The 26,713-nt window shown below is 42.6% G+C and overlaps 2 protein-coding genes across 6 annotated transcripts in view; one reads left to right on the top strand and one right to left on the bottom strand.

Annotated features, from left to right (window-relative positions):
- LOC139755641 (uncharacterized) overlaps window positions 1–26,713 on the bottom strand; it is a 78,477-nt gene that overhangs the window by 23,834 nt on the left and 27,930 nt on the right. The window contains exons 3-4 of the mRNA XM_071674250.1: window positions 19,386–19,519; window positions 16,070–16,247 (exon numbers count right to left, since the gene is read on the bottom strand). The gene's annotated coding sequence lies outside the window, so the exon portion shown is untranslated. The remainder of the gene's footprint in view (window positions 1–16,069; window positions 16,248–19,385; window positions 19,520–26,713) is intronic.
- Window positions 22,851–26,713, top strand: part of LOC139755643 (basic phospholipase A2 pseudexin A chain-like) — a 53,064-nt gene continuing 49,201 nt past the window's right edge. For 3 of the 5 annotated variants that reach the window (XR_011714137.1, XM_071674253.1, XM_071674252.1), the window contains exon 1: window positions 22,856–23,377. Coding sequence is in view for 4 of the 5 variants with exons in the window: in XM_071674253.1 (XP_071530354.1) it covers window positions 23,317–23,377 (61 nt within the window). In the remaining variant the exon portion in view is untranslated. Of the gene's footprint in view, window positions 23,378–26,713 lie in introns of all 5 variants that reach the window. The other 2 variants (XM_071674255.1, XM_071674254.1) reach the window with 2 other exon arrangements.

The raw sequence follows: 26,713 nt of genomic DNA, 5'->3' as shown, positions 1-26,713 counted from the left end.
TAGGGAATCCTAATATCTGGAATGGTTTTCTACATAAATATATATATATTTTTTTCAGCTTTTGGGAGGGTGGCTTCGGGGTTGCTACCTCAATTTCTTTTCTCATAGCTCACTGAAGGTTTGACCTTGGAGAGGGCTTTTGTCCATAGCTGGAAGAACCTTCGACGTCAGGAAAAAGTAGAAATATATTGAGGTTTTGATCACTGGAAATATCACATGTGTTTTATTTTTCGGGTACAATGCCCAAAAACATAGCTGCCACAAATCGGGGTTTTGTGTACAGTGTCCAGGTTAACACGACTGGTTGCAGTCTTACTGGTCGTGACCTGGTCAGGTAAAGCCACATATCGTGGCTTTAATGGTCTTGACCGGAGTTCTCACTCGTCATGAAGTCACTGGTCGTGTGACCTCTCTTGATGTCGTGTCACTAGTCACGGCTTGACTGACTGTGACCTCATTTGCGAAACTAGAAGATATATGTATTTCAAATTCTTTCTTCTTTCCTTCAGTGCCAAACACTTCCATCGAAGAGTCTGAAGCCGACCAACACATTAAGAATGAATTAATCACTTGACGAAGGTGTTGTCATTCAAGGGATAGATTGTCCATTCAACAAAGGGTGAGATGGAACGTGACAAGAACGTGGATGAGAAGAGGTCCTCAACAACCAGTCATCCTTCGAAACTGGTTCTGAGATCATCAGTGTGAGGGATGATCCAGCCACTGGAAGATGTCAGTGTATGTGTATGTGTGTGTGTGTGTGTGTGTGTGTGTGTGTGTGTGTGTGTGTGTGTGATATTTTCACCATCCTTCGCTTCCATCTTTCGTAGTGTGGCTTCTTATCATCATACATATTCCTTATCATCTGACTTAATGACTTTATCAAGTGCCTTAGATAAGGCAGATATCTTTCGTCTTTGCTCTGCTCTGTTTACATGCAAGTATGATATCTTTTGAGGTATTGTTTCGTGCTATCATTTTCGTTTCCCATCCCTTCGTGTTCTCTTTCCCACCATATATGCTCTTAATTGATATTAAGTCTTCCATTATATTAAGCCTATCATAAAACTTTATTGCACTGGTACTTACGTGTGTTTGTCTTTGAAGAACATGGTTCCATTTCGGATTTGTGATTCGATAATTTCGTTCAGCCTCACGTCCGTCAAAGTGGATGTTCTTGTTCTTCTGTGCGACGAGAGAGAGAGAGAGAGAGAGAGAGAGAGAGAGAGAGAGAGAGAGAGAGAGAGAGAGAGAGAGAGAGAGAGAGACAGAGAGAAAGAGAGAGAGAGAGAGCAAAACATTAAAAACAAAACACAGTCACGAAGATGTACACCTAAGAAAACGGGAAGAGAAGATAAAGTCTTCAATCACTCCGTAATTACGAACATCTTGAGAAACGAGTCTGATATTGACCTCAGATTATAGTGGTTACCTTTAGAGGTAATGTCACATTGCACAACCCAAGGTTCTCGCAGCTCGCTGAAGAACCAGGAGATATCAAGAGAATCTAACAATGTCCGGTCTAGTGATTTTCATCCCCCAACCTCCCTTTACAGTGGGCTGACCCCTCCAGTTTCTGGTCTGTAGCGACGTTTCAAAATGGAAAAGGTGAAGGATTACAGTTGCTACAGATATCTCCCGTGTTCTTCATCGTAAAATGCTCATGGTACAGAGAGGCAGCTATTCTGTTATTCACTGTTTGAAAGTGTGTATAGTTTATACATTGAACTATCCTTTTACTGTCTGTTTCATCGACAGAACGACCCAGAGAATAAATCATTACGTATGTACGTGGACTGGAAATCTTTACTTTTAAATGCAAACAAGTTGTATATAAAGAAAGCAATTTTTCGATGCTTTTCAGGTGAAATGAAAGCTGCACTAGTATATTCACACTCCCATGCAATGAAATGAGACACAAACTTTATGTCATATATAAAACTGTTTCTCTCTTTTTCTTTTGTTTTATTCACACTTGCGGTTGACGAATACTAAATAGGTATTGATACGAAAGACAACAGTTGTACAAACAATTCAAAGTCTAATCCTGCTAAAAAGGATTGAGGAAGAATTTGATTGTCCTGAGTGGACGCAGGAGTGTTGAAACCCTTGCTATATTTTGAGACTACCTAATAAGCTTATCGTTTAAGGTCTATACTAAGCAATCAGTCTAACGCCTCCGTTAGGAAGCACAAGAAGCTGACTGCCTGTGTGTGTGTGGGCAACCTAAACAGTTTGATAATGAAGGACGTTTGGTAATGAATGACCTTCTGTGAGGCTTGCTGTCTGGCGTAGATATGACTGATAACTGTATCTGGAAGGTCTGCTTCCACCCTCACGCTGAGTGAAGGGTGAACTGCACCTTCTGAAGACAAAGGAACGTCGAAACTGAGGTTATACCAAATATGAAAATCTTGACGTTTATAGATTCTGGAGACTAAAGATCGGGGGAAGAGGGAAGGGCATCAAATAGATTGGAGATTAAAGAATAAGTCTATGAGACAGACGAGAGGGCAATGGAGTAGAGGAAATGATGAGATATAGAGGGGAAGGGACCGATGAAAAGCCGGAGCTTCACGAAACACAAAACTGAGACGAACCGAACCGGATCCTGTGGTGGTTGTGGTGGTGGTACGCATGAAGGTCCTGCGACATCATGGCATCCCCAACATCTGGCGGATGTACACGTTCAGATGCAGAGAATACCTAATGGCGTCGATGGGGGACACACCTTCCTTCTGCTCTGTTGCCTTTGTAAGGAGGGAAGGTCGTGTTTTTGCTCTGGATTTTATGGCTTTGTGTGTGTGTGTGTGTGTGTGTGTGTGTGTGTGTGTGTGTGTGTGTGTCCTACTCAAACAGAGGCTCCTCTAAGCTTCCCTCATCACAGCATGATAAAACTGGAGTAGGGTAATCAAGAATGCTGTTATAAAAGAACCCCGTGTGACCTCAGGTAACCACTCATGCCATAGTCCAGGTACCCAGGCAGATAGACAGTTCTGACTTCCACAGTGGGAGGGTCTGTCTGCACCTTGACATCCTCGAGTCGACGTCTTTTACTCCCCATCCGTCCATCATTAATGACGCGGGTCGCCATCGCTCTCTACCATCATCATGACCCGTAGTGGAAGACCAACATGGTGTAACCGAAGACCTTGGCGAGCCTTAGTTATCGAATTGTACGGCAATTAGTGGGAGAGAGAGATAGAGATAGATAGATAGAGATAGATAGATAGATAGATAGATAGAGAGAGAGAGAGAGAGAGAGAGAGAGAGAGAGAGAGAGAGAGAGAGAGAGAGAGAGAGAGAGAGAGAGAGAGAGAGAGATTTGATCAAAGCAGGAAACTCGGTATGGGCGATGGAGCTCTTGGTTCCTTTAAAGACAGAGAGAAAAAAAAAACTCAGTTTGTAGAGTAGACTTCAGGCGCAACAGGGCTAGAGGTATTTGGTCTGAGATGGGCCAGGCGCCACTTGTCGACAACAACAAGACATTATCAGGGACAAGAGAATATATTCTCGAGCAGGAGCATGAGATAAGGTATACTGCAGGTCTGGATATAATGAAGAAACGGAGTGCATTCCGAACCATGAAGGCCGCCACCACGGCGACATCAAGCTCTATAATGGAGGTATGTCGGAGTATACTAACTAGAACAACACGGTAAAGGAGGTATGCTCGAGTGGTGGGTGGACTATGGATCGGCTGCCGCGACCAGGATTCGAACCCATGTAGGTTTCATCTAAAGCGGCCCATGCATACATGACGGTCAGTAAAGTTAATAGCTACACTACAGAGATGTGTGTGTGTGTGTGTGTGTGTGTGTGTGTGTGTGTGTGTGTGTGTGTGTGTGTGTGCAGGTCTACAGAGAATCCTTGAGAGACGGTAGCGTTATGAGAAGAACCTCAGCCCAAGGTCGATCTATTGCTCTCAAAAACCAGTTTCGAAATAAAAACAGGCATTAGGAAAAAAGCAATCCCGCTCCCTTTAGCCTTTCAGGATGTGCCATGCGACCTTGAATGGCAAATGATTGGCTTGGTCAATGATAAGGAATTTCTTATTGCAATAATCCTTGTCGGTAAACGGGAACACCTTGGAAATCTCATTTTTCTTGATATATATAATCCTATGTAATTTCTCTACGGCAATCTACTTAGCGCTCAGAAACTGCTTCCAAACATATATATGTACATTATATATATATACATATATATATATATATATATATATATATATATATATATATATATATATATATATATATATATATATATATATATATATATATGTATATATATATATGGCAGAATTACCTTCACTAGCACATACGCAGATATATACTTCTCAACACATTCGTAGTCTCGAAGCTAATGGTATCAAATGACGCAGAGTTAGTACGAAATTCGAAGGGCGTCTCTGAAGGCAACAGGATAATAAGTAAGCTCAACGATCAGCCTCAAGAACATGTTTGTTTTTTTTTATACAAATCATTAGCGAGTCTTATTGTCTTTGTGAACCTGTTGACAATCATGAACACAAGCGTACGTATGTGGGCTAGATCACGAACCACTTAACCTTGAAATAACGGAGTTTTTTTTGTGTGTGTGTGTGTTTGGTGTCGTTTGTCTATTCACATGGGGTCTATAGTTAAAAGAATCGACATGCGATCGTTTTTCTATTTTCTGATCACTTCGAAGAAGATCTTTAATCCACTATGTTTATTCAGCACAGAGTGATGTCCCAATGGAGACTTGAGAACTACGAGACAGAAAAGAAGACTGAATCCTAATCATAACCTTTGTGGATCATATTATTGATTCCTCCGATCCCTCCTTTTCCTTTTTCGCCCCAGAAAAAATAATATACCTTCCCGTTTTGGGAGTATGCCTTGGTGCAGCCTATCCCTACGAAAGGAGACCGTTCTAAACTCTTCGAACCATCTCGCTACCATTCTCACTTCTATCATTTTCGAAGTCTTCCAAACATTTTTCCTCAGTTATCTCTCTTTCTGAATTCAGAAAAAAACCATTTCCTTCTTTCAGACCACTGCATTCTTAGCGGTGCAAAGTGTACCTCTAACCAACCCACTTGTGGTCTTTAAGGAAGACCAGACAACTGGGTGTTGTATACCTCTCTAGCTGGGCCTTGAGTTTCTCCTCCTACTGCTCTATCGTCCTTTCCTCTACCCTATAGCCTATCCACAGTTGAGAGTCGGGCCCCACTAGACGGACGGATGCTTAGCCCAAATTGAGGAAAACGTAGATTTCATGATCAACGAAGAGAATTGAAGTATCTTATTAGCCAGGTCCTTGCTCCTCGAATACGTGATAATGATGCGTGTTTTTCATTCTCTCGACTTAAGCACCACAATGTCCTCAAGGAATATCCCGCCACAGTCCCGGTACTCTGCCTGTCCAGCTGCCTCTTCACCCACGTCAGTCTTATGTAACCTGGTCATTCTTTATCCCTCCGCGTGTAGAAATCACTTCCTTCAAACAGCCACTGACTCATAGTGACCGAGTATCTTTGATATTCATTTCTTAAATCATCTTCTATATTTTCTAGACTTGGGATATGAGGGCTTTTTTTTTCTTTTTTACAGTATTAGTTACAGGATCCAGTAACTTATCATCGTTTTCTGATGATTTTATTTTATGACTCACAACCTTCACGTCCAAATATTCCTTCCGCCATACATTCTTCGATGCGTTGGTGTGTGTGTGTGTGTGTGTGTGTGTGTGTGTGTGTGTGTGTGTGTGTGTGTGTGTGTGTCTTGTACATATACCGACCCAAAACCTTGTAGGGTTCAGTGTCAACTTTATCCTTTACACTGCTGACCTTCGGCCACTTCCTGGCTCCCAAACCTCGTCTTACCTTCCCTTTCCTTCACTACAACGTCGTACCTTTATCCTCTCTCTCTCCCTCCCTCTCTCTCTCTCTCTCTCTCTCTCTCTCTCTCTCTCTCTCTCTCTCTCTCTCTCTCTCTCTCTCTCTCTCTCTCTCTCTCTCTCTCTGTCTCAATTCCTATTTTTCCCTTCATTTTTCTTTACATTTCCTTTAAAAATAGAGCCACTGTTTCAAGTAATATGAGAGGCATTAAGTACTCTACTCAACACGCCAAGAATTGATTGTGTTTAACATATACCAAAAGGTAGTGTGTGTGTGTGTGTGTGTGTGTGTGTGTGTGTGTGTCCGCTCCATGAGAAGATGCTGATTAGTATATGTGAAGTTTTCATTCATTACTAAGTTCAGGAGTCTCATATCTATACCTCATTTAATGATTACCACATCATATTTTCCAGCTATCAGTTCTTCAGTTACTTGTTCCAAACATTTCAGTTAAGGGTCCTTAACAGCCAATATCTTTCCTCGTTTACTTAAAAGAATTGTTATCAATTTCTTGGTTATTGATATCTCAAATATAAATATCCTAGGTGTTAACTGGTGGATTCTGGATTCATCCCTTTTTTCCATTTATAATTTATCACCCAGTCATGATCCCTTTACCCTTTAGTTGAGAACCCTCTCCAGCAAGTGAGTGAATCACAGGAAGTGACATATCATTATTCTGCAGGCGACGCCCTAAGGCGTGCCACTACTGACATTGTACCTCAATTTTCCTGTGTTTTAAACCCACACTACTTGAAAATTTGTTGACATTCGCTGGCAGGGCCTGGGAGGAGTGGTACAGGAGAGAAGCACTGTCAAAGAATCGGAGGATAAGGAAGCTTCTTGGGTGACTTGGCGGTGCAGTAAGGAGTCACACAGGAGAGATACAATGTCACTGCTGGAGAAGAGTAGCGGAAAAGTTCCTAAGGACACGATAGAGCTGCCATCATGATCTGGGGAGACGAGACAGCTTCCCAGGGCAGAGCAAGGCTTCATACAGGAAAGATACATCATTTGAGAAGTGTCACAATGCTCCTCAAGACAACAGGGCTTCACATGGGAGAGAACACTCTTAATGGTAAGATAAAGTGAAGGAACTCCTTTGGACACAATACGGCGTCACACAGGAGAGAACCTCTTTCACGGTTAGGCCAATAGCCAAGCGACAGACAGAAGAAAACGAAAATGGTAGGTCGACACCCAGGCGTCACACAGGAGAAATCCCCTATTATGGCAGGCTCACAGCCAAGCATCACACTGGAGAACCTCCATCACGGTAGGCCCAGATCTAGGCGTCACACAGGAGAGAACCACCATAATAATAAGCCAATGGAGCTAGGCGTCACACAGGAGAGAGCCAACATAATGGTAGGCCCATGGTGCTAGGCGTCACACTGGAGAGAACCAACAGAATAGTAGGCGTCACACAGGAGAGAACCAACCAAATGGTAGGCCCATGAAGCTAGGCGTCACACAGGAGAAAATCACCATAATGGTAGGCCCATGGAGCCAGGCGTCACACAGGAGAGAGCCACCATGATAATAGGCCAATGGAGCTAGACGTCACACAGGAGAAAGCCACCATAATGGTAAGCCCAGTTCTAGGCTAGATACTATCATATTCTTTTAATGTTTAGTGTCTGACAGCAAAATCAAGCATCTTTTTTTATAATCACATCTGAATGCAAACATACGCATGATTTCATAGCCTACTTTTCTGTTTGTTCATCTCTATTAGGATTTCTTTCCCTCATTCTCTCATTTCCACTTTCTACATGACTCTTCGTCATTTGTCCTTCATGCAATCTGTCTCTGAAACGCGCTGTTCGTATCCTTCCTACTTTGGAGGAAACTAAATCATTGTGTAAACATGTCATGTTTGAACAAAGTCATTCTCAGTCGTCGTATTCTATGCTGCAGATCCTCTGTTGAGCGAAACAATTGTTAACCTGACACATTATTTTCCCCCTCCTTTCTGCTTTTTTTTTTTTCTTTTTACCATATTTCTTCGTTACTTCTCTCCAGTTTTTCCTTTAAGGTGAGCCTTGGAGAGCCATTTACACATGTGATTTGCATCATTCCATCAAAGGTTGAGCTTTGTCATTTGTGTATATATACGGTTTTTATTATGATGTTTTGTATACGTAACTCTTACTATTTGTTCTTCCTGCAGAATACCGGCTCTGATTCGTCAGCGAATCATATGATTCCATATTTGCGTCCGAGTTACGATAAACATACGTTACGTTGGTCATATTCTTCTGACGTAAACACGGTCTTATGTTCCTGGAACTTCCTACCTCCCCATCTTTATATCCTGATTCTATCTTTAACATTCTTTTTTTTTCTACAGTTGTTTTATTTGACCTAAAAGATTATATCTATTGCATCTGTTTGTCCAGCAACACAAACATCTTTTTCATCTTATCTCCTTTTGCGTTCATAGACTTTTTTTTTTGTTTACCTTTACAGTGTTTTACAGTATATCCTGAGTTCGATAAGTTCTTCTGCAGGGTCTGTCATTGTTCTTGGTCTTAATAGCTGGAGTCGAACGTGTGTCTCTCCTGACCTCATGAGGCAATAGCAGGTCTAGGATCCCGAGTGGTTTGCCTAGACACACTCACTCACTCATTCACACAGACTCTCACCTATGCACACTCTCTCCCTCACACACTCACCCTCATCAACCTCGGTAACACTGTTCGCTTTGGCTCTCTCCTCTCCCAGTCATGTATCATAACGCCTAATGTAGGACACACACACACACACACACACACACACACACACACACACACACACACACACACACACTCGTTCCTATAACCTCCTCTCAGATCCCTTCTTTCTTGTGGGAAAATGTTCTTATCTTACGCACTCACTTAACACACTCCTCCTTAATCCTCCTCACGGTCCCGCTGCTCACATAAAAGACAGAAGTTTCCATGTGGGGAGCTTATGGCTTACTGGGTGTGGCTGACTGACTACAGGGGATAATAAAATTCGCCCAGGGAACACCCGCAGTATCTTCGGTATACAATCTCCCTCCATATCAGAAACACAGCCACGAGTGAGCGAGTGAGTAAGGGTGTGTGTGTGTGTGTGTGTGTGTGTGTGTGTGTGTGTGTGTGTGTGTGTGTGGTAGACATAAAAACGCAAAGACGAATGTACCAAACGATGCTTCGAATTACAAGAGGGACCTCCAGAGATGGCTATATTCAACCCATCATCATCACAGACACAATCACAGCCTCGTCGCCACCACAGACGCAGCCCAGCCACCTGCTCTGAATTTCCCTCGGATGTAGATTTCGTCCTTGTGTCCGTACTTAACAAAACTGATAATTTACTGGACAGATTTACGCTTCATCATCATCATCATCTCTTCTTCATCATCTTATTCTTCTTTCTTCTCCTTCTTCTTCTTCTTCTTCTCCTTCATTCTTCCTTGTCCTCCTCTCCTTACTTCTTCCTTTTTTTCTTCTTCTTCTTGTTCTTCTTCTTCATATCCTTTCTTCTTCTTCTTCTTTGTTCTTCTTCTTTCTTCTCCTTCTTCTTCTTCTCCTTCATTCTTCCTTTTCCTCCTCTCCTTACTTCTTCCTTTTTTTTCTTCTTCTTCTTGTTCTTCTTCTTCCTATCCTTTCTTCTTCTTCTTCTTTCTTCTTCTTTCTTCTCCTTCTTCTTCTTCTTCTTTCTTCTTCTTCTTTCTTCTCCTTCTTCTTCTTCTTCTTCTTCTTCTTCTTCTTCTTCTTCTTCTTCTTTTTCTGCCATTTCCATCTAAATCATCTCGTTGCCACTGTTACCATCAACTTGATCATCAAGGTCTGCCTTATTACTATAGTCTTTATAAAACAACCACCATACTTTACTGTACTGGTCTTTGCTTCCTCCTCCTCCTCCTCCCCTTCTTCTACACTTTCTCATTCGTATTTTTCTCTCCTTCTCTTGTTACATTTCTTCCTCTTCCTCCTTAACATTATCCTTATATATTATTTCCTTAACCTTCAACATCCTCATTTGTCAACTTGTCCTCTTGATTCTTCATTTCTTATTTGATCCTCTTTGTAATCTTTGCCTTTCTTCTCCGACATGGATGAATGGGTGCATCATTAATAACATTACACTGACCTCGTCCAGCCGTTGCACACACACACACACACACACACACACACACACACACACACATACAGCGTTATTGAACATGCATCAGCAGGGGCTAGTCTGGTAGTCGGATCAGCATGGGTTCGAATCCTGGGCGTGGCAGACGACCTACACCCAACCCAAGTGTTCATCCTACCTTCAGAGCTGGTCGCATAAATGGGTACCTGGCTTAGGATTGTGTGTGTGTGTGTGTGTGTGTGTGTGTGTGTGTGTGTGTGTGTGTGTGTGTGTGTGTGTGTGCTACATATGTACAAGGTTGAGAGACTGGGCAACACAAGTTTGAAGCTCTCTTCCTATAACACACAATAATCACAAACACACTTAGAGAAGAAGAAGAAGAAGAAGAAGAAGAAGGAAGAGGAGGAGGAGGAGGAGGAGGAGGAGGAGGAAGAGGAGGAGAGGCAACACCCCAGCGCATCACATTAACTGGACTACCCGGCTCCCTCTCGTCACCATGACTCTTTAGTCTGGTTCCCCAAGGTGGATCATTTGTCCCTTTCTGTTTTTGTATTCGGTGGTCAGCTATCTCTTTGGCGCCGCGACCATCGGCAACGTCGTTTTCTTCCTCCACTTCGCTACTGGTCTTTTTAAACGCTTTTCTTTCTTCGTCTCATTACTCTTTATCATTGTCTGCAAAACAGGCCAGCCAGCATTGCATGTAGTCCCTCAAGACTTGGAATTTGTTGACCGAAGACAATTTCCTGGTTCCCCGAGGAACCTGTTACTTCAAGGTGAGGGTAGGGACTTCCTTGGGGAGCTAGGTACATACCCGCTCTCCCCTGCAAGTTCTTCCGTGATACATGAGGTAAACCCCTAACTCGAAAAAAAAAACCTTAACGTTGTTATTGCGCAAAACGTTAGATAGAGTAGCCATCTCGACCTTTCGTCTGGGGCGGCCACTAGGTTTGCTGCAGACAGAGCAGTGACCAAAAAAGTGATATACGACTTTACGGTCGTTTTCTTTTCGTGTGGCTGGTCCGCAGGTCAGAGGTGCCTCGTTGAGATGGTGAGGGAAATTCAGTATTCAACTAACCTTCACTCGTTATTCCGGGGAGTGGTTAGGAACATGAATAATTTGTGGTAATCGTGAGCAGAGGACGTGGTGGAAATGACAGATTCTGAGTGACAATGGTGGGAGGAAGGAAATCCTCTTCACTGAAAGTTGTTATACACTTGGCCATGAGTGTTGTGTGGTCAGCGCAGGTTAGTATAATCAAATTCATCCACGCCTTTCCCCTCAAGGTCCACCCTTTACACCACAGTCATTTCCGCTTAGGTTAAGACAATAAAGCCACTCCAATACTCAATCTTTTTTCTCGTACTAAACAAACGTCCTTTCTTAATTTGGACATTCGTGCATCTTCGAAGTTTTTTTTTTTTTTTTTGCATATTGGACTTTCCATACCTCACTCATTTATTCCTTTCTTATTCAAAAGAAATTGCAATTCGAGGTTAGGCATAATCATATACTCTGGTCTATTTTAGAAGCCTTACTGTATCAACATTACAAGATATGCTTCTCAAAAGCTGGGGTTTCATATATTCCTCGCAATTACTTCTCTGAGCTGCTCCTTTATATCTGTTAAGGTCTTCCTCGTCTTTATATATGAAGTACTTCTTTCAAATCTGGGATGGCTGTATCTCTACCACTCTTTTGGCAACGGTGGAATGAGAGAGAACAAAAGACTCTCCCGTTATACCTAACTCTCCCGTCAAGTTTCCCGTTTTACTTGACTCTCTTGTTATTACAGGTCTTTCAAACATGTCTTTTTTTCCCCGCCTGTCACAATGGTGCTTTTCTTCCCTCTTCTACAGGTACTATTTCGTCAGCTGTTTCTTGGGAGTTGTCTGCGTGAGTTCCAATACCTAAGATATATCATTATACCCACGGCACTCTGCTGGCTGCTTCATCCAATAGTTTCAAATGGCGTTTCGTATGAAGCACAATGTATAGCAGAGTAAGTTTCACAATTATGTATTTTTCATTCTCGTACGATGAAACTGTTAGATACTGAACTTATCTCTATGTTTCCAATGACGTTTCGTTACATATGAAGCACAAAGCGGAGTGAAGCAGGCTTCATATATATATGCATTTTTTCCCTTTCTGTACAGCGTGAAACTGTTAGATACTGAATGTATTCGTTACTTATGAAACGGTGTTTCATCACCGAGGCAGAAAGTGGTGTAGATTGTGCTTCGTATACACGATATTATTTTTGCTTGTTTTTGTAAGTGGAGAGGTGGTAAAGTGACTTCATGGTGAACTTGTCTTGATGGTGGGTGAGAGAACTCTCACTTGCGTTGACCTGGACTCCATGACCTGTGGCTGAAAGGTCATGTGTGGAAGAGAGAGAGAGAGAGAGAGAGAGAGAGAGAGAGAGAGAGAGAGAGAGAGAGAGAGAGAGAGAGAGAGAGAGAGAGAGAGAGAGAGAGAGTTGAACTACAATCTAAAGGAGCTGCCGTTCTGGTGTACTGCTTCCATATTGAGATTCCACCTTGGAATTTTTCACTGAGGGATTGCTGTCTTGGAAGACCGCCATCTTGGAGGGTTGGTACTTTTGGAGGGTTATCCCTTTTGAGAACTGCCATCTTGGAGGGGCGAAAATTTTTAGAGGAATGGCACCTTGGAGGACAACAACTCTTAGAGGGATACCAGCTTGGAGGACTCCCACTAAGGAAGGATAGCACCTTGTAGGAGATCCTCTTTTGGAGGGATAGCGCTTGGAGGACTGCCACATTGCAATGATGACCTCGTAAAGGTCTTTGCAATGGCACAAGAATTCCAAGGCCAGTATACAACAACCTGAGCACCTCAGCTATGAATTCATCTCAATGTCCAAAGCAAAACGTCAGAGAAGACAGATTTTTAACCAATACACAGCAGATAATGGTCTTGTGAATCATCACTCCCATCTTAAGACTACCTGTCAACTGTGATCAAAATGCATCTAATTACTTTATAATTCTATTCAATTACTTCGTAATAATGTCTAATTAAGTCCTTCATATTTCTAAAAAAGAATCATATATGTATCAAATTACTGCATATTTCGATTCAGCTGCTTCATATTTCTATTTCATTCCGTCATATTTCGATTACTTCATATTTCTGTCAACTTACTTCATACTTTTAGACTAATTTCCTTCATATTTCTATCAAATTCCTTCATGTCTATATCGCTCCGTTGCACACGTCTGTTACCTAGAGAAACAGATCTGCTGGCCAGGTTTACACCTCGCTGGACAAGCTACTGTGGTAATAGCTCAGTGAAAGGGAGAGAGGGAGCCCTCGTGTCTAGGCCTAAGCAAAAAAAAAAAAATATGTGTTAGTAGAAGGCCTATGAATATGGTAGTGAGGGGCGAGTTAGGTGTGGTAGTGTGGTGGCAGAAATAATGTGTGATGGGTTATATATGATTTGGTTTTGGTTGCTGTGCGTAGGAATAAAATCGAAGAGGTTAGTAGTACTACTGTGACGTTAACAGATGTAACGACAAAAGTGGTCGTATCCATAACAACAACAACAACAACAACAACAACAACAACAACAACACACTACTACTACTACTACTACTAGTAGAAGTAGTGGTAAAAACGTGTTGTCGAACTCCTGCACATGTTGATCATATGGATGGCCAGGTGAGGGACCTGATAGGATGAAGGTGGTCTCGTTCCATATGCAACTGAGTGTAATCCCTCTGATCTTGTTCCACTGGTTAAAAGAAGTGCTTTATGTTCTCCTGTTCCACTGGTTAAAATGAGTGCTTTATGTTCTCCTGTTCCACTGGTTAAAAGGAGTGCTTTATGGTCTCTTGTTCCATTGGTTTAAAGAAGGGCTTTGTGTTCTCTTGTTCCACTGGTTAAAGGAGTGCCTTATATCATCTTGTTCCACTGGTCAAATAAAATATTTCTCATTCAATATTGATCCACGGGACATGAGGAATAGTGAATGTGACTGTTTCTCAAGCAACGAGAGGTATTAATGCGTTCCTCATCCCCTGGACTGTACAGTGGTCTTGTTCCACTAGTCTTGAGGGGTATTCGTAAGATCTCCAATTCACTGGACACAAAGAACATTATCTTTCGTCTTGATCCACTCGCTGCCATCTTGATCTACTACGACCAGCAGAAGAAGCATCGCATGACATAGACAATTTGCATGAATTAATTCATTGCATTCAATCACAAACCATAATTGTTTCCCGGTAGTTACTGCTGTCGTACGAATCACAACTCCTCGTTAAGTCTGTCTCATTTCCGAACTACATCCTTCCGAGATCGATGTTCCAGACAGTTAAATCATAGCAGAACAAATGTCTTGGATGCTCATTTGGCAACAACACGACAGTAAACTTTCTACAAGATATATCTTTCAAGGTTTCAGAAGAATGCATAACAATACCGTTATCCACATCGCTGTGTGGTTATAATCCTCTCTGATCCTTTTCGTGTTGGTGATTAGCCTTTAAAATCTCTTTAATTTCGTTACACAATTTAAATTTATGATACTCGGGGAGTAGGCAACACCGACAAACCCAACGTCCTTGACAAGGTGACTTTTTTTTTTTTTCATTATTTTCTCGCGTTTTTTTCCTTTCAATTTTATAGATGAGGATCGTGTAATAGGTCCTCAACCCCTGATTTCTTATTGAGCTTTCCGACAGTGAAAGAGAGACATGGCTCGAAGAACTAGAGACGATGCGATGCGCTAAATTTTAAGAGTGTAACAGAGAGGGTGACTCAGCTGTTGCCAGCAAGACAGCTAGTGGTGAGCGGCTGCGCCCACGAGAAAATGTGGGTTGGTAGGTCACTCCTTCGTCTCATAAGAGCGGCAACACTTTGTGGATGTGTGGCAACGCCCAAAACGGTGAATGAGAAGTGACAAGCAGGTTAAGAAAGACGATGACGCAAGAGCGAAACGATAGAATAGTAGCTTAATCAACACACAAAATTCTTACCTGAAGACAAACGTCGAAGATGTTAGTTTTCTTCTGTATTAAAAGCATGGAAGTGGAACAGAAAATGTATAAATGTATAAGAATGTTCATGTAGACATCATAAGAGTAGGGGGCCAGTGGCAAAGGTAATTGGTCTGTGGTGTTAAAGACAAGACCATTTTTGTGGTCTGTGTCTATGTAACGTTCTGAGAATCCGTTTCCCCAGATTAGAACAAAAGAAGAAAACAGTGATCTCATTTGAACCATTAAGGTGTTAAATCTATCCCGAAATCAGATTCGTCCGAATGATTGATCTGAATTCCCGAGTTGAATCGTTAAGTCCGCTCGAGTCTTACAGTGAAGCAGGAGACGAAGGCTCACGGGACGTTAACATACACACTGCCTTCCTTCATGAGTCTGAAAGCGCCATCTGTGATATTATCTCATCGCTCCGTTCTTCAACTCTCATACCATCCTCGGCGTTCATAGAAGAGCGTTCCTGATCTATTCAAGAAAGTCGTACATTGAAAAAAAAAGTCCTCGAACTGAATCGTTTTCTTCTTTATTCTTTAAACAATCAAGACTGCAGAGATCATATCACAACGATCCTGAATGAATAAGGAATGTAATAACATAAATGAATTAGCTCCCCCTATGATCCGGTAGAAAATGTACGCTCATGATGCTTATTATACGTTTATCATACGTTAACTTTAAACCCCATTACTCAGCTGGGAATGATGTCGCTCCTGTGTACATTGGACGGCACAGACTTGGGCAACCTTGCCATTGCTAGATCTCAGGCAGACACCTCTCCTTAACCACTGACAAACTCAGATGCAGTCGCGGTCTGCCTCTCTACCTACCTACCTACCTACCTCCCTCCCTCCCTACCTACGCCATACGTCTTGACACACCTCAGTAACATTGCACCATTCATCCGTTCACCCATTACTCTCTATATATACATCATCTGCGACGAATGTAACACCACAGAGTCATCCACCCATTGCCTCACTTACGCCTTTGAAGATTTTTCGTTATGACAGACTACAAGTGTAAAGCTGGGGAGAGCTATTTCTTTCTTACCTCTACATGACAGCGGCGAATTCGCAGCTAATTACTGCAGATGATGTGGTGACAACCAGCATTCTCGATGCAGTCTGTCCGTCCAGCCATGCGAGTGTGAGCTGGAGGAGGAAAGTCTGTCGAGTCTCTCCTTCCTCCCCAGCGACTCGAGACTGGTTTCTTGAATACACATGACATCCTGCCAGGAGCCAGCAACAATAAACAGACATGAGCTAATGTGACATACGAAACTCTCTCTCTCTCTCTCTCTCTCTCTCTCTCTCTCTCTCTCTCTCTCTCTCTCTCTCTCTATCTATATATATATATATATATATATATATATATATATATATATTCCTTTCTTATCCATAGGGAAATGAAACACCATAACTTCCCCAAGTGCATTTTTGTGTAATGATCACATCATCTGGAGAGATACAAGAAAGAAATATAACAGTCAGTTGATATACAACGAATTTAAAGGAGAGAGGCTCTAAATTTGCCCACAACGGGGGAGAGAAGAGTGAGAGGTGACCTGATCACAATCTTTAAGTTCTTTAAAAAAGTTCGATGAGGCAGAGAGCTAACAGTTCTTCGCGAGATGCAGGAACGTAATAACAACAAATAAAGGACATTACATTGAGTTAAGCGAGGAACTTATTACAAAAGATGAGGAAGGACTTTCCTAGTATAAGAGTGGTGGATGAATGGAATAAAATGACTAGAGACATGGTTAATGCAGACAGCATACAGAATTGTAAGAAGTTGTATGATGAATATGGTTTATGGGAGAAGCGGGAGCCTCACAGTTGTAAAACTCCCTTCATGTTCAGTATAGATAATTGCAAATAGACAGATACACACATGAAGTCTATCTAATCACACGTGGTTTAACTGATATATCTTAAGCTTACAGAACGAGTCAGCAGGTTGAGAAGGAGGAATATGTTATGTATGAAACAGCTCATGAAGTGTGTGGTATTTCTAAGATTAAAGCATTGATATGACCTGGTGTGTCTTAAGCTTATAGAAGTAAAGTGAAAGTTGTTTCCGAGGAGGTAAGTGTGATTTAGACTTAAAAGCTTAAACCAGTGACTGGCTTGGTGTGTTTTAAGGTCACGAATAACCGGTGGAGGTTAAAAAGACATTAGCTTGATGTGTCCCACAATTACAACACAGGAAGTGGGGTATTGCTCCGTTAGGCTGAAGTACATGACGATGTTTGTGGACATTACACGCTGCTTCTAGATCTCCACGGCGGATACGGTGGGTCATAGGGATCTGTAACCTCCTATGAAATCTCCATCTACATCTACCAGATCCCACAGTAGGAGACGGTGCCGTTAGAAACTACCAGACACACGAGGATGAGAAGCGTCTTTGGGGAGCCTAGCATCTTGGAGACGTCCTATCACCATTAGAAACATCTGGGTCAACGTGGCTCATTCTTTGCGAGACATCTCGTTGAGAGTAGACTCATCTAGAGAGAAGCTTTGCCCCTCTTAGAGAGAAAACATTTTCGTGAATGAGGGAAAAATCTGGCGCACTGTGGAGGCTCCATCGCATAAGACAAGTCACGGAGAGTAGCATTTAGGGCAACTGTGGCTCATATCAGAGTTGCGACGACTCACCAGCAGAGGGACATGGCAGGAACTGCGGCCAATTGACAGAGATGATCTCTCGTGAGAGAAAGATTCTGAGGGTCGTCCTCATCCCTCTCCTTTAAGGGAATAATGGAGCCACAGCATGAGCCGTCCCTCTCTCCTAACCCTCACTACAGATGAGCAGGTGGGTTAGCGTCCACCAGATCCACAACTTGATCACTCTCCCTCACGACACACTCGTGCAAGTATTTCCTGGCCTCGGGCATCGTGCCGTCATCAGCTGTTTCCAGCTTGCTCGTGTAGGCAGCTGGTGACTAGAAGAATCATCATGTGTTGTTCTCATTTACTTCGTAGTCTCCAAAATTCTCCATCAGCTTAGATTTCATCCACTTTAAGTTGTCGCAATGATGTACGAACAGCCTGCAAAAGCTTGATTTTTTTCAGGATTTATTCGCCTCAATCACCTCTAGTTCGTTTCAGGGGAGAAAACGTCATTAGCTAAAGGTTTACTTTTTCCCCATACCACTGGAGAGACTCACTCCCTAATAGCCTGGGAAATCCACTGACACAATGGGAACCAGGTATCGTCGGTGATTTCTACCAACTGGAAATAATGTCAAGGTCTTGTTCACTGTTAAACTTTCTCAGCTCATTGCCATTCTTCTTTCCCCAGGATCTCTCTCGGCATATCTACTCGAGATTTTTTCTTCAATAGGCCTTACATCTCTTCGAGATGCATTTTTACCCTCTTACTTCCTCTTATGATGTACAATGCTCATTTCTTTCTATTGTCTTCTATCAGTCTCTCTAACAATGGCCTGTTTCTCGTTGCTGGAAAGACACGAGACTTAATATTATGCTCTACGTTAACATGCCTGCGGGAGTACACCTCCTTCGATATCTGTGTGAGGGATGTGTTGCTTCATCAGTCTATCTGTGCTGAGGCCCTGACAGGTCTGTTTTTTTCAAGAACCGTTGTCGTACATGGGATGACGACGAAGTACGTCCAAAGAGGATGTCTGTATATCATGGGCAACGAGCGACTGGCTTTGTTAGATGGTATGATAAAGGTTTACGTTTATGAGTTTGGATGTATTACACAGGGTAGGGATTTTGGGCTCTGTAGGGTGGGGTGTGGATGGGCTGACGAAGGACTGGGGTCGAAGATACACACTCAGAAAACTCGCTGTACTCGAGGACTCGTGTCAATCTTGGTTCATAGGCAGAGGAACTACACCAAATCAACTAGAAGCAATAATCCGCATACCATAGAGCCTTCACACGAGCCTTGATACATCCAGATACATCACATGTATGCACGAACCATGAATGTATCCATATGTATCCTTAGATTCCTCATAAGATTCATAACATTTTAGAACGTATGTGACATTGTGTCTGAGGAAGTCACTAGTGAAACCACGTCCTCATGCTTACTCTGTGGTTGGGATGATGCATTCCCAGCACCCTTTCCTACAACGTGAACCAGGAACAGGAAGAACCAAGACGAAGTAACACACACACACACACACACACACACACACAGGAATCTTTGGCACTCGTTCTTCCCACACCTTCCACAGTTCTTACGTCCGATACGTTGCTTGAATAGCGCCGGGAAGCATAAATAAGCTTCGCATGGCATTTTCAGGTACAAAGATACTTAGATTTTTCAAATATACTGTACGTATTTTTGAGCAACTTCAATGTGCATCAAAGGAATATAAGTGTACCTGTTAAGAAGGACCCCGCTGCCAGGTGATACCACCGCGCTCGTGTCGATGCCGGAGGTGAGAGCTGTGCAGGAAGTGTCGTACAGGAATTCCGTTCTCACATATCTCTACCATAGCAGAAGTACTTTGCAAATCTGCGATTCAAGACAAAAAAGAAAAAGCCAAATCACATCATCTGCTGAAAAAAAAAAACGAATGTTACCCTAAGCCAACACAGTCACCTAATTGACTAAGAAAATGTAAGAAAAATGAGACTGCTAAACGCTGATTGGATGAGGCCCATATATAGCAATTGCTCTCAAGCTCTCTCAGCCTCTGTCCATCAAAGGAAACCCCATAAAGGTAAATCCAAGAATATCGATCACTGTCGCACTTACGTAGGTGATGACCTTGGCCCCGGACAACGTGTGAGAGAGAGAGAGAGAGAGAGAGAGAGAGAGAGAGAGAGAGAGAGAGAGAGAGAGAGAGAGAGAGAGAGAGAGACTGACCCGTTCGCAATGACCAGTTCTAAGATTAGAGAGAGAGAGAGAGAGAGAGAGAGAGAGAGAGAGAGAGAGAGAGAGAGAGAGAGAGAGAGAGAGAGATCCCACACACGGGATGGGGAAATCTGAGGTGATGTAGAAATTACTCACAATGATTAATCACGAGAGCCAGAGAGGCGCAAAGATTACATTACTAAATGATGTTAATTAGTGGTAATTAGGAAGCGGAACTGGTGCAGGTAGAGCACGTAAAGCTTACCTGGGAATTATACAGGTAAAAAAGGGTGCGTCAAACCCCCTGGTGAGGATAGAGTGCGTGAAGGAACCGGAAGTTATTTTTTTGCGATGGGTGCGTTAAGTTCGCGTAAACTGGCGTAGGCTGGTTGCCAGAACTAGTTCCCGTCTCTCTTTAGACTGTGGAGGACTGGTTTTCTGTCTTGCACGAGAGAGAGAGAGAGAGAGAGAGAGAGAGAGAGAGAGAGAGAGAGAGAGAGAGAGAGAGAGAGAGAACAGACAGACAGAGACAGACAGACACAGAGACAGACCCGCCATTCAGTACCACCGGAACAACTCCCCTCTTGAGTGAGACAGACAACACACACACTCCACAGTCTTCCAGATCCGTACAGAAGGCGACGTGCCAACGCGCATGACCTAACCAACAAGCATGACAGCTGTGAGGACCTAAAGGCAGTCCCTCTTCCGGATACGTATGGCAGGTTGCCAGCAATCACGACCGCTGTGCGCCCCTCCCGCCCCCCCAAGGCCGCGGTGGTCACGCTGGGCAGTGTTACCGAGAGAAAAGACGATGGGTCACTTCTGTGGGGCCAGGGACGAAGAGTGGCTGGTTGCTTGACTGGCGCTTCCTACGACGAGAAACACCCAGGTAGAATCCCGCTTCTAATCCCAATATGCAGGGATATGGGGTCCATAATGACCCATGAAAATAATTAAGATGTGATGGAAAATAGTTAAGATGTGAAGGAAGATACAGGATATTAGTGATCCAGGCAAATAGAGGAAAAAGATGGTATTTCATCATCACTAGATAGTATCAGACTCTTAGACGCAGGGAAAAGTTATAGAATTATATTCCTTATCTGCTATAAGGCTTCAGATATTTGATAGTTGAGGAACCCTTTCCCTCGAAATGAGTCCTTCTTTTCCTACTAATATGTGTAGCGCATCCATAGAGCTACAGGAACTTTTGGAAAAGGGGTCCTGGTGTATCATCATTATGATTATCAGTACTTATATCACCATCATTATCATTATCAATACTAATATTATCATCATCATTAGCATTACAAATCTTACTATCATCATTTTCATCATCATTATTGTTACCACTGTTTTTATCATAATCATTCTTATCAATATCATTATCATTATCATTATTATCATCATTATCATTTTTGCCATCGGATCATTTTCTTATACGTGTATCTAGAAGTGTTGGGTGGTGTTGGTTGTCTCCACGTCTCGTGACCTCTACCGGCTTATTATAACTGTAGATGAGCCGGTGGGATTACCCCAGCCTGGCTGTCGTCATCCTGGAGTCTAGATCTGTTCCGTTCCACGTCCCTTATGGACGAGAAAACGAAGGAAGAACATCTCTAAGATGAAAGAGGAATATATAGATACAGGTTACAATACGCCAAGAGCCGGTTTTCAAAGTAAGAGGTTGTGTTGTGAGTGAGATCAAAGAAAGCGTCAAGGTTTTATGAGCCTACGCCAAAGAGAGCGTTAATGCTCTGCACACTCGGTGTGTTTGAGTAAGGCACTGAGTTGGGAGTGTCTCGCTTCACGGCCTCTGAATCTCAATGCCTGCAAAGCGTTAGAGCGTTTGTACACACCCGTAACACTTCATAATAAAGTCTGTGATTAAGAATCGTATGTATATTACCTCTTTGTTGCATAGTCCCACTGACGTCAGTAAGAATTCACAGGAATCCTCGGATATATCTGTTATACAGGTGAATGCACGAAGTAAACGAGATGGGGCAAAGAAAAGATAAAAGAGGCATACGATTGCAAATATCTTCCAGGCGATGGGAAGTCAGTCATAAGGAGACATCCCTCGTTACCTCAATCCCAGAATGGATGCACCCTTCCCAGAGCATAGTTTAGAGGCACCACTTTGTGTTTCAGGGAGAGGTTCGGCCTCCGCCAGAACCGGTAACGCCATCTGAAGTGATTCGTTACTAGGAAAAAAAAAAGATGAATAATAAATGGTTAGAGATTTGACGCCGTCAGGGTCTAAATACGAAGCGGTATTTTTTCCCAGCAAATTTTAACATTCCGCAAGGACTGTCTCAGCCAACGGTGCCAACAAACGTATTCCAAAACCATAAAATGAAGAAGAAAAAAAGACGGAAAACAGTTCATTTCTCTTATAAGATGTGATCCGGGAGTAGTTGTCTCGAACATCCTTCTTCTCTCGTGGCCAGCGCCACACTGAGGCTATGAAAGGAACTTAACCTCCACGGGGCCGTAGAGCCAACCGCCGTCTCTCGTAGAAAAAAAAGATTCAGACACTTTCATTACCAGTGCCGTTACTGTCACTGTGGTCTGTCACTTTTCAATATAACAAAAGCTTAACGCTTAACGTCGATCGCATCCCTCAAAGATAACCAACTCTATGATAGACAAGTTTAGAGTTAAAACGCATTGGCAAAATCGAGTTCGGTTTGAATGTAAGGCGTTTTTTATGGAATGTACCACATCTCTATCTGGCTCAACATTTCCAATTAGCATTTGGAATATGACTTCACGGCCATGATTAAATTCTTCATAGTGATAGGCCAGCTTGCCTGAGACGTCATGACTGTGGGAGGAGCCTAACATTTCCATTGGCTAGACATCTGTGACGCAATGACATCCTATCAAAACAAAAGATACGTCACGATCGTGGGAGTCATTGTAAGGGGTGATTCTTACCTGGATTTTCATCCCCATCGTCAGACTAGGAGTTGAGGACAGTCAGGAGGAGGTATTAGTTAACAGGACAGGAGCAGGAGTGGCTCAGTCGCGGAGTGACCACCGCTGGAGACGGTAGGAGTTCCCTCCACTTATGTACACACACACACGCGCTCGCACGTGGCCCTGCCTCAGTCTGTAGCGTGGCAACGTGGTGAAGAGTTGAACTCTCGGTCTCTCACGCCTGTGATACTTTGGCTCTACTTACGCTGGCAAATCATGGGAAAGATTTGTACGTGTTGTGGATGATATTCCTCCCAGTTGATTTTGACGAGTGTGAAGGAAATGTTCACTGAGATTATACGTGATTCGTCCACTGATGTTACACGAAGATCCGAGTGAAGCGAAAGAAGGGCATACTTTAGCCTAAAGCTACGAGCAAAGACACAAGCGATTCCCACAGGACGCTGTGGGTAGGGCTTCCCTCACAGGATATACATCGAAACCTGAGGGACTTCCAGGGAGACACGATGAAACACTTCACTCTCTTCGCCACCTTCTGCGTGTCCATAGCGCCTTCATCCCTATCAGGTGAGTCCTGAATGCCTTACCAGAGGCCAAGATGAACACCAGACCTGACAGGGGCATCTACCACTACCCACTGAAACATCAAAATCAACAGGGGCATCTACCGCTGCCCACTGAAACACCAAAACCAATAGGAGCTTCTATCACTACCCATTCAGGCACCAGAGCCACCAAATTGGACAATAAAATCTAGGAACTTTTTTCCCCTCTAATTAAGATAGTCTCCTTTTTCGTAATCAAAACTCTTCTATCTACTTCCTTCTGTCTACTCAGCTTTAACGTTACTGATATCAAAACCTGTCTGAGGTGTGTTGTCTGCCTTATCTACTCCTATAGTATTTTCATTAATCCTTCATGTGATTCAGACGAATGACTATCAAGCCACTTGTAAGGTGATTGTACACCATATCCTGAGGAGAAGTATAGCATCTTACAACACCTTGTCATGAGAAATGATCATAAAGCTCTGAGTGACTGGATGAGTGTGAGTGCGTTGCAAGGGACGCCTGTAGCGAACAAGTGATTCTGCTAAAACAGTAAGTGAAAGGAGTCCAGAGAGGCTTACCACCCATGAGCACACACACACACACACACACACACACACACTAGGCCCAGTGGGAGGGAATGTGATGATGCCTGACAGGCAGTGGCACTTTAAAAGTCTTTGGGGCATTTTTAGCCTTTTTTCTAATCTTTAGGGCATTTTCAGCCTTTTAATGTCCTGAGAACATTATTGGCTTTTTCCTATCTCACCTTCTTTTTCTGACCATGTGTCTATCTCTCTCTCTCTCTCTCGGTTTATTATATTTTTTTGTACATATGTCTGTCTATTTTTCGATGTCTGCCGATCTATCTATCCATCTTTTCTTATTTTCTCAAATCGCTTTCTCTCTCTCTCTCTCTCTCATCTTTTTTTCCTTTTTTCCTTTTGCCTCAGACATTTCCATAGATGAGAACTATATCATCGGTCACAACAAGCAACAACATAACCATAAGAATATAAAAGTGGATGGTAAATGTGGCGATTGATATTCAATACAATTGATATTCAATACGATTGATATTCAATATCAAATATCAAAGTGCAAAGAACTTCAGAAGATCCTCGCGCCAGGCGTCCGAGCTTCGTTTCTTCCTCGTACATCAACTGACTGTTATATTTCTTTCTTGTGTCACCCCTGATGATGTGATTATTACACGAAAGTGCACTTGGGAACTTATCTTCTTTCATTCTTCCCTAGATTAGACGGAATTTACCAGACCACGCGCTCAATTATGATCTTTTCAAATACATATACAGATGAATATATATATATATATATATATATATATATATATATATATATATATATATATATATATATATATATATATATTATATATATGTATATGCGTATATGTAATCCTCTCAAAAGCGTAAACGCAAGTAGCTTAATAAACACCGTTTTCTTTGTTGTGTTTTAGCGCCGCATATCATGTTACGTATGTGGGGATCTAGAAAGCCTTGTGTGTGCTCGCCTATCACCAGAATTATAGGCCCATCGGGGGAAAGGAAATAAGGCTATGTGGTCAGCCCCTCGAGTGGTGAAAACTATGGCATCGAGATCCGTAAATACGAACCAAACATGTGTGACCAACACACGTAGAGAGCCTTCGATGCCTCCCCGCCAGCCAACACTACCAAGCCAGTCACCCACTTCCCGAACGCCTCAGAGCCACCTTGGAAATTACGCCTCAGAGGATTAGGGAGGAGGGGAAGAAAAAAGTGAGTTGCCTTGCAATCTCTTGTAGTCACCCCTTTGTTACCGTACGATTTAACAATACTTCTCTCTCTCTCTCTCTCTCTCTCTCTCTCTCTCTCTCTCTCTCTCTCTCTCTCTCTCTCTCTCTCTCTCTCTCTCTCTATTTCCTGACCTCTGGTGTGAACCCAGGGACTGTGAACTGCTCTTTAACTCTCCTCTGTGGTGCCTGCGTCAAACTTCCTCGACAAAACCCCACCATCCGGTGGAGCGTTCGTTTTCCTCCGTCGCCCACCACCTGAGGTCTCTTGTCTTAGCAACAGTGGTTGTGACAGGTTCTCTCTCTCTCTCTCTCTCTCTCTCTCTCTCTCTATATATATATATATATATATATATATATATATATATATATATATATATATATATATATAGGTTATTTACCCACCATATACAGTATATATATTCATACTGCAAGGTTGTAGACTTGCGAGAATAAAGTGTGTGAGTGGGTTGGGTGGTTGATGAGTCAGGTTGTGAGTGGGTGAATGAGGGAGTTAGGTGGTGAGTCATGGAAACAGGTGGGTAAGTTAGCAACACAAGTGTAATCACAGATTTAAGACATGTTCTATATGTTTAAAAAAATATCATACACATCATTTTCTCGAAAGTATATAATCTTTGTATAATGATATATAATATCCGTTCCACTACGTTATATTATGTTTGGATATATACATTTATCACACAGGACGGATTCGAACCCTGGGTTGGACGTCCACCCACCTCGGCCACACTGAGATTAAAAGCCACGAGAGATCTAGTGTTTTTACGCGTGACCCTTACTTCCGATGGAATATATATATATATATATATATATATATATATATATATATATATATATATATATATATATATATATATATACAGTCATGCCATACATATATATCTTCTACAGTAAACAGTACCCAAAGCAACGACATATCCACCGAACGTCATAAGAGTGGAGGAGGAATTTCTCGTCGCAACAGATTCCGTACAACGTATGAATTCCTCTAGGCAAAGCTTGTCCCACTGACCCCAGGTGATGTAATGGAGGCCGCTAAGGACGTGTCGCAATGTGACGGTCTGTGACGACACGTATCTGCATGAGTTACGCACAATCACACAAGACCACACGGATTCAAGGTCCAAGCAAAGTGGTGCGGTCTTAACATTCCTGAGGTAGATGTAGTCAACCTTTTAAAGCCACCGATCGAGGTATTGGAACATTGACACTGACTTAAAGAACACTAAGGACACCCAGAGACACTGCTGTCTGACCTGGCTAGCTGCTTGAGACACTGATGAACAATCCCACAAAATCTCCGCTCAATACTTTTGTTTTATCATTAGTAACTTTAATGCTATCTACATCGTACTTGCTCCCCGTCGTTCGTGGCGTAGTTTAAAAGACATGACGGGGATGTCATATTAGGGTCATGTTCGTGGTGTATGTTAGGATCATGTTCGTGGTGTATGTTAGGATCATGTTCGTGGTGTGTGTTAGGATCATGTTCGTGGTGTATGTTAGGATCATGTTCGTGGTGTATGTTAGGGTCAT

The sequence above is a fragment of the Panulirus ornatus genome, chromosome 19 (genome assembly GCF_036320965.1).
Source record: "Panulirus ornatus isolate Po-2019 chromosome 19, ASM3632096v1, whole genome shotgun sequence".
Lineage (NCBI taxonomy): Eukaryota > Metazoa > Arthropoda > Malacostraca > Decapoda > Palinuridae > Panulirus > Panulirus ornatus.
This window is presented reverse-complemented; position numbering and strand designations above follow the sequence as displayed.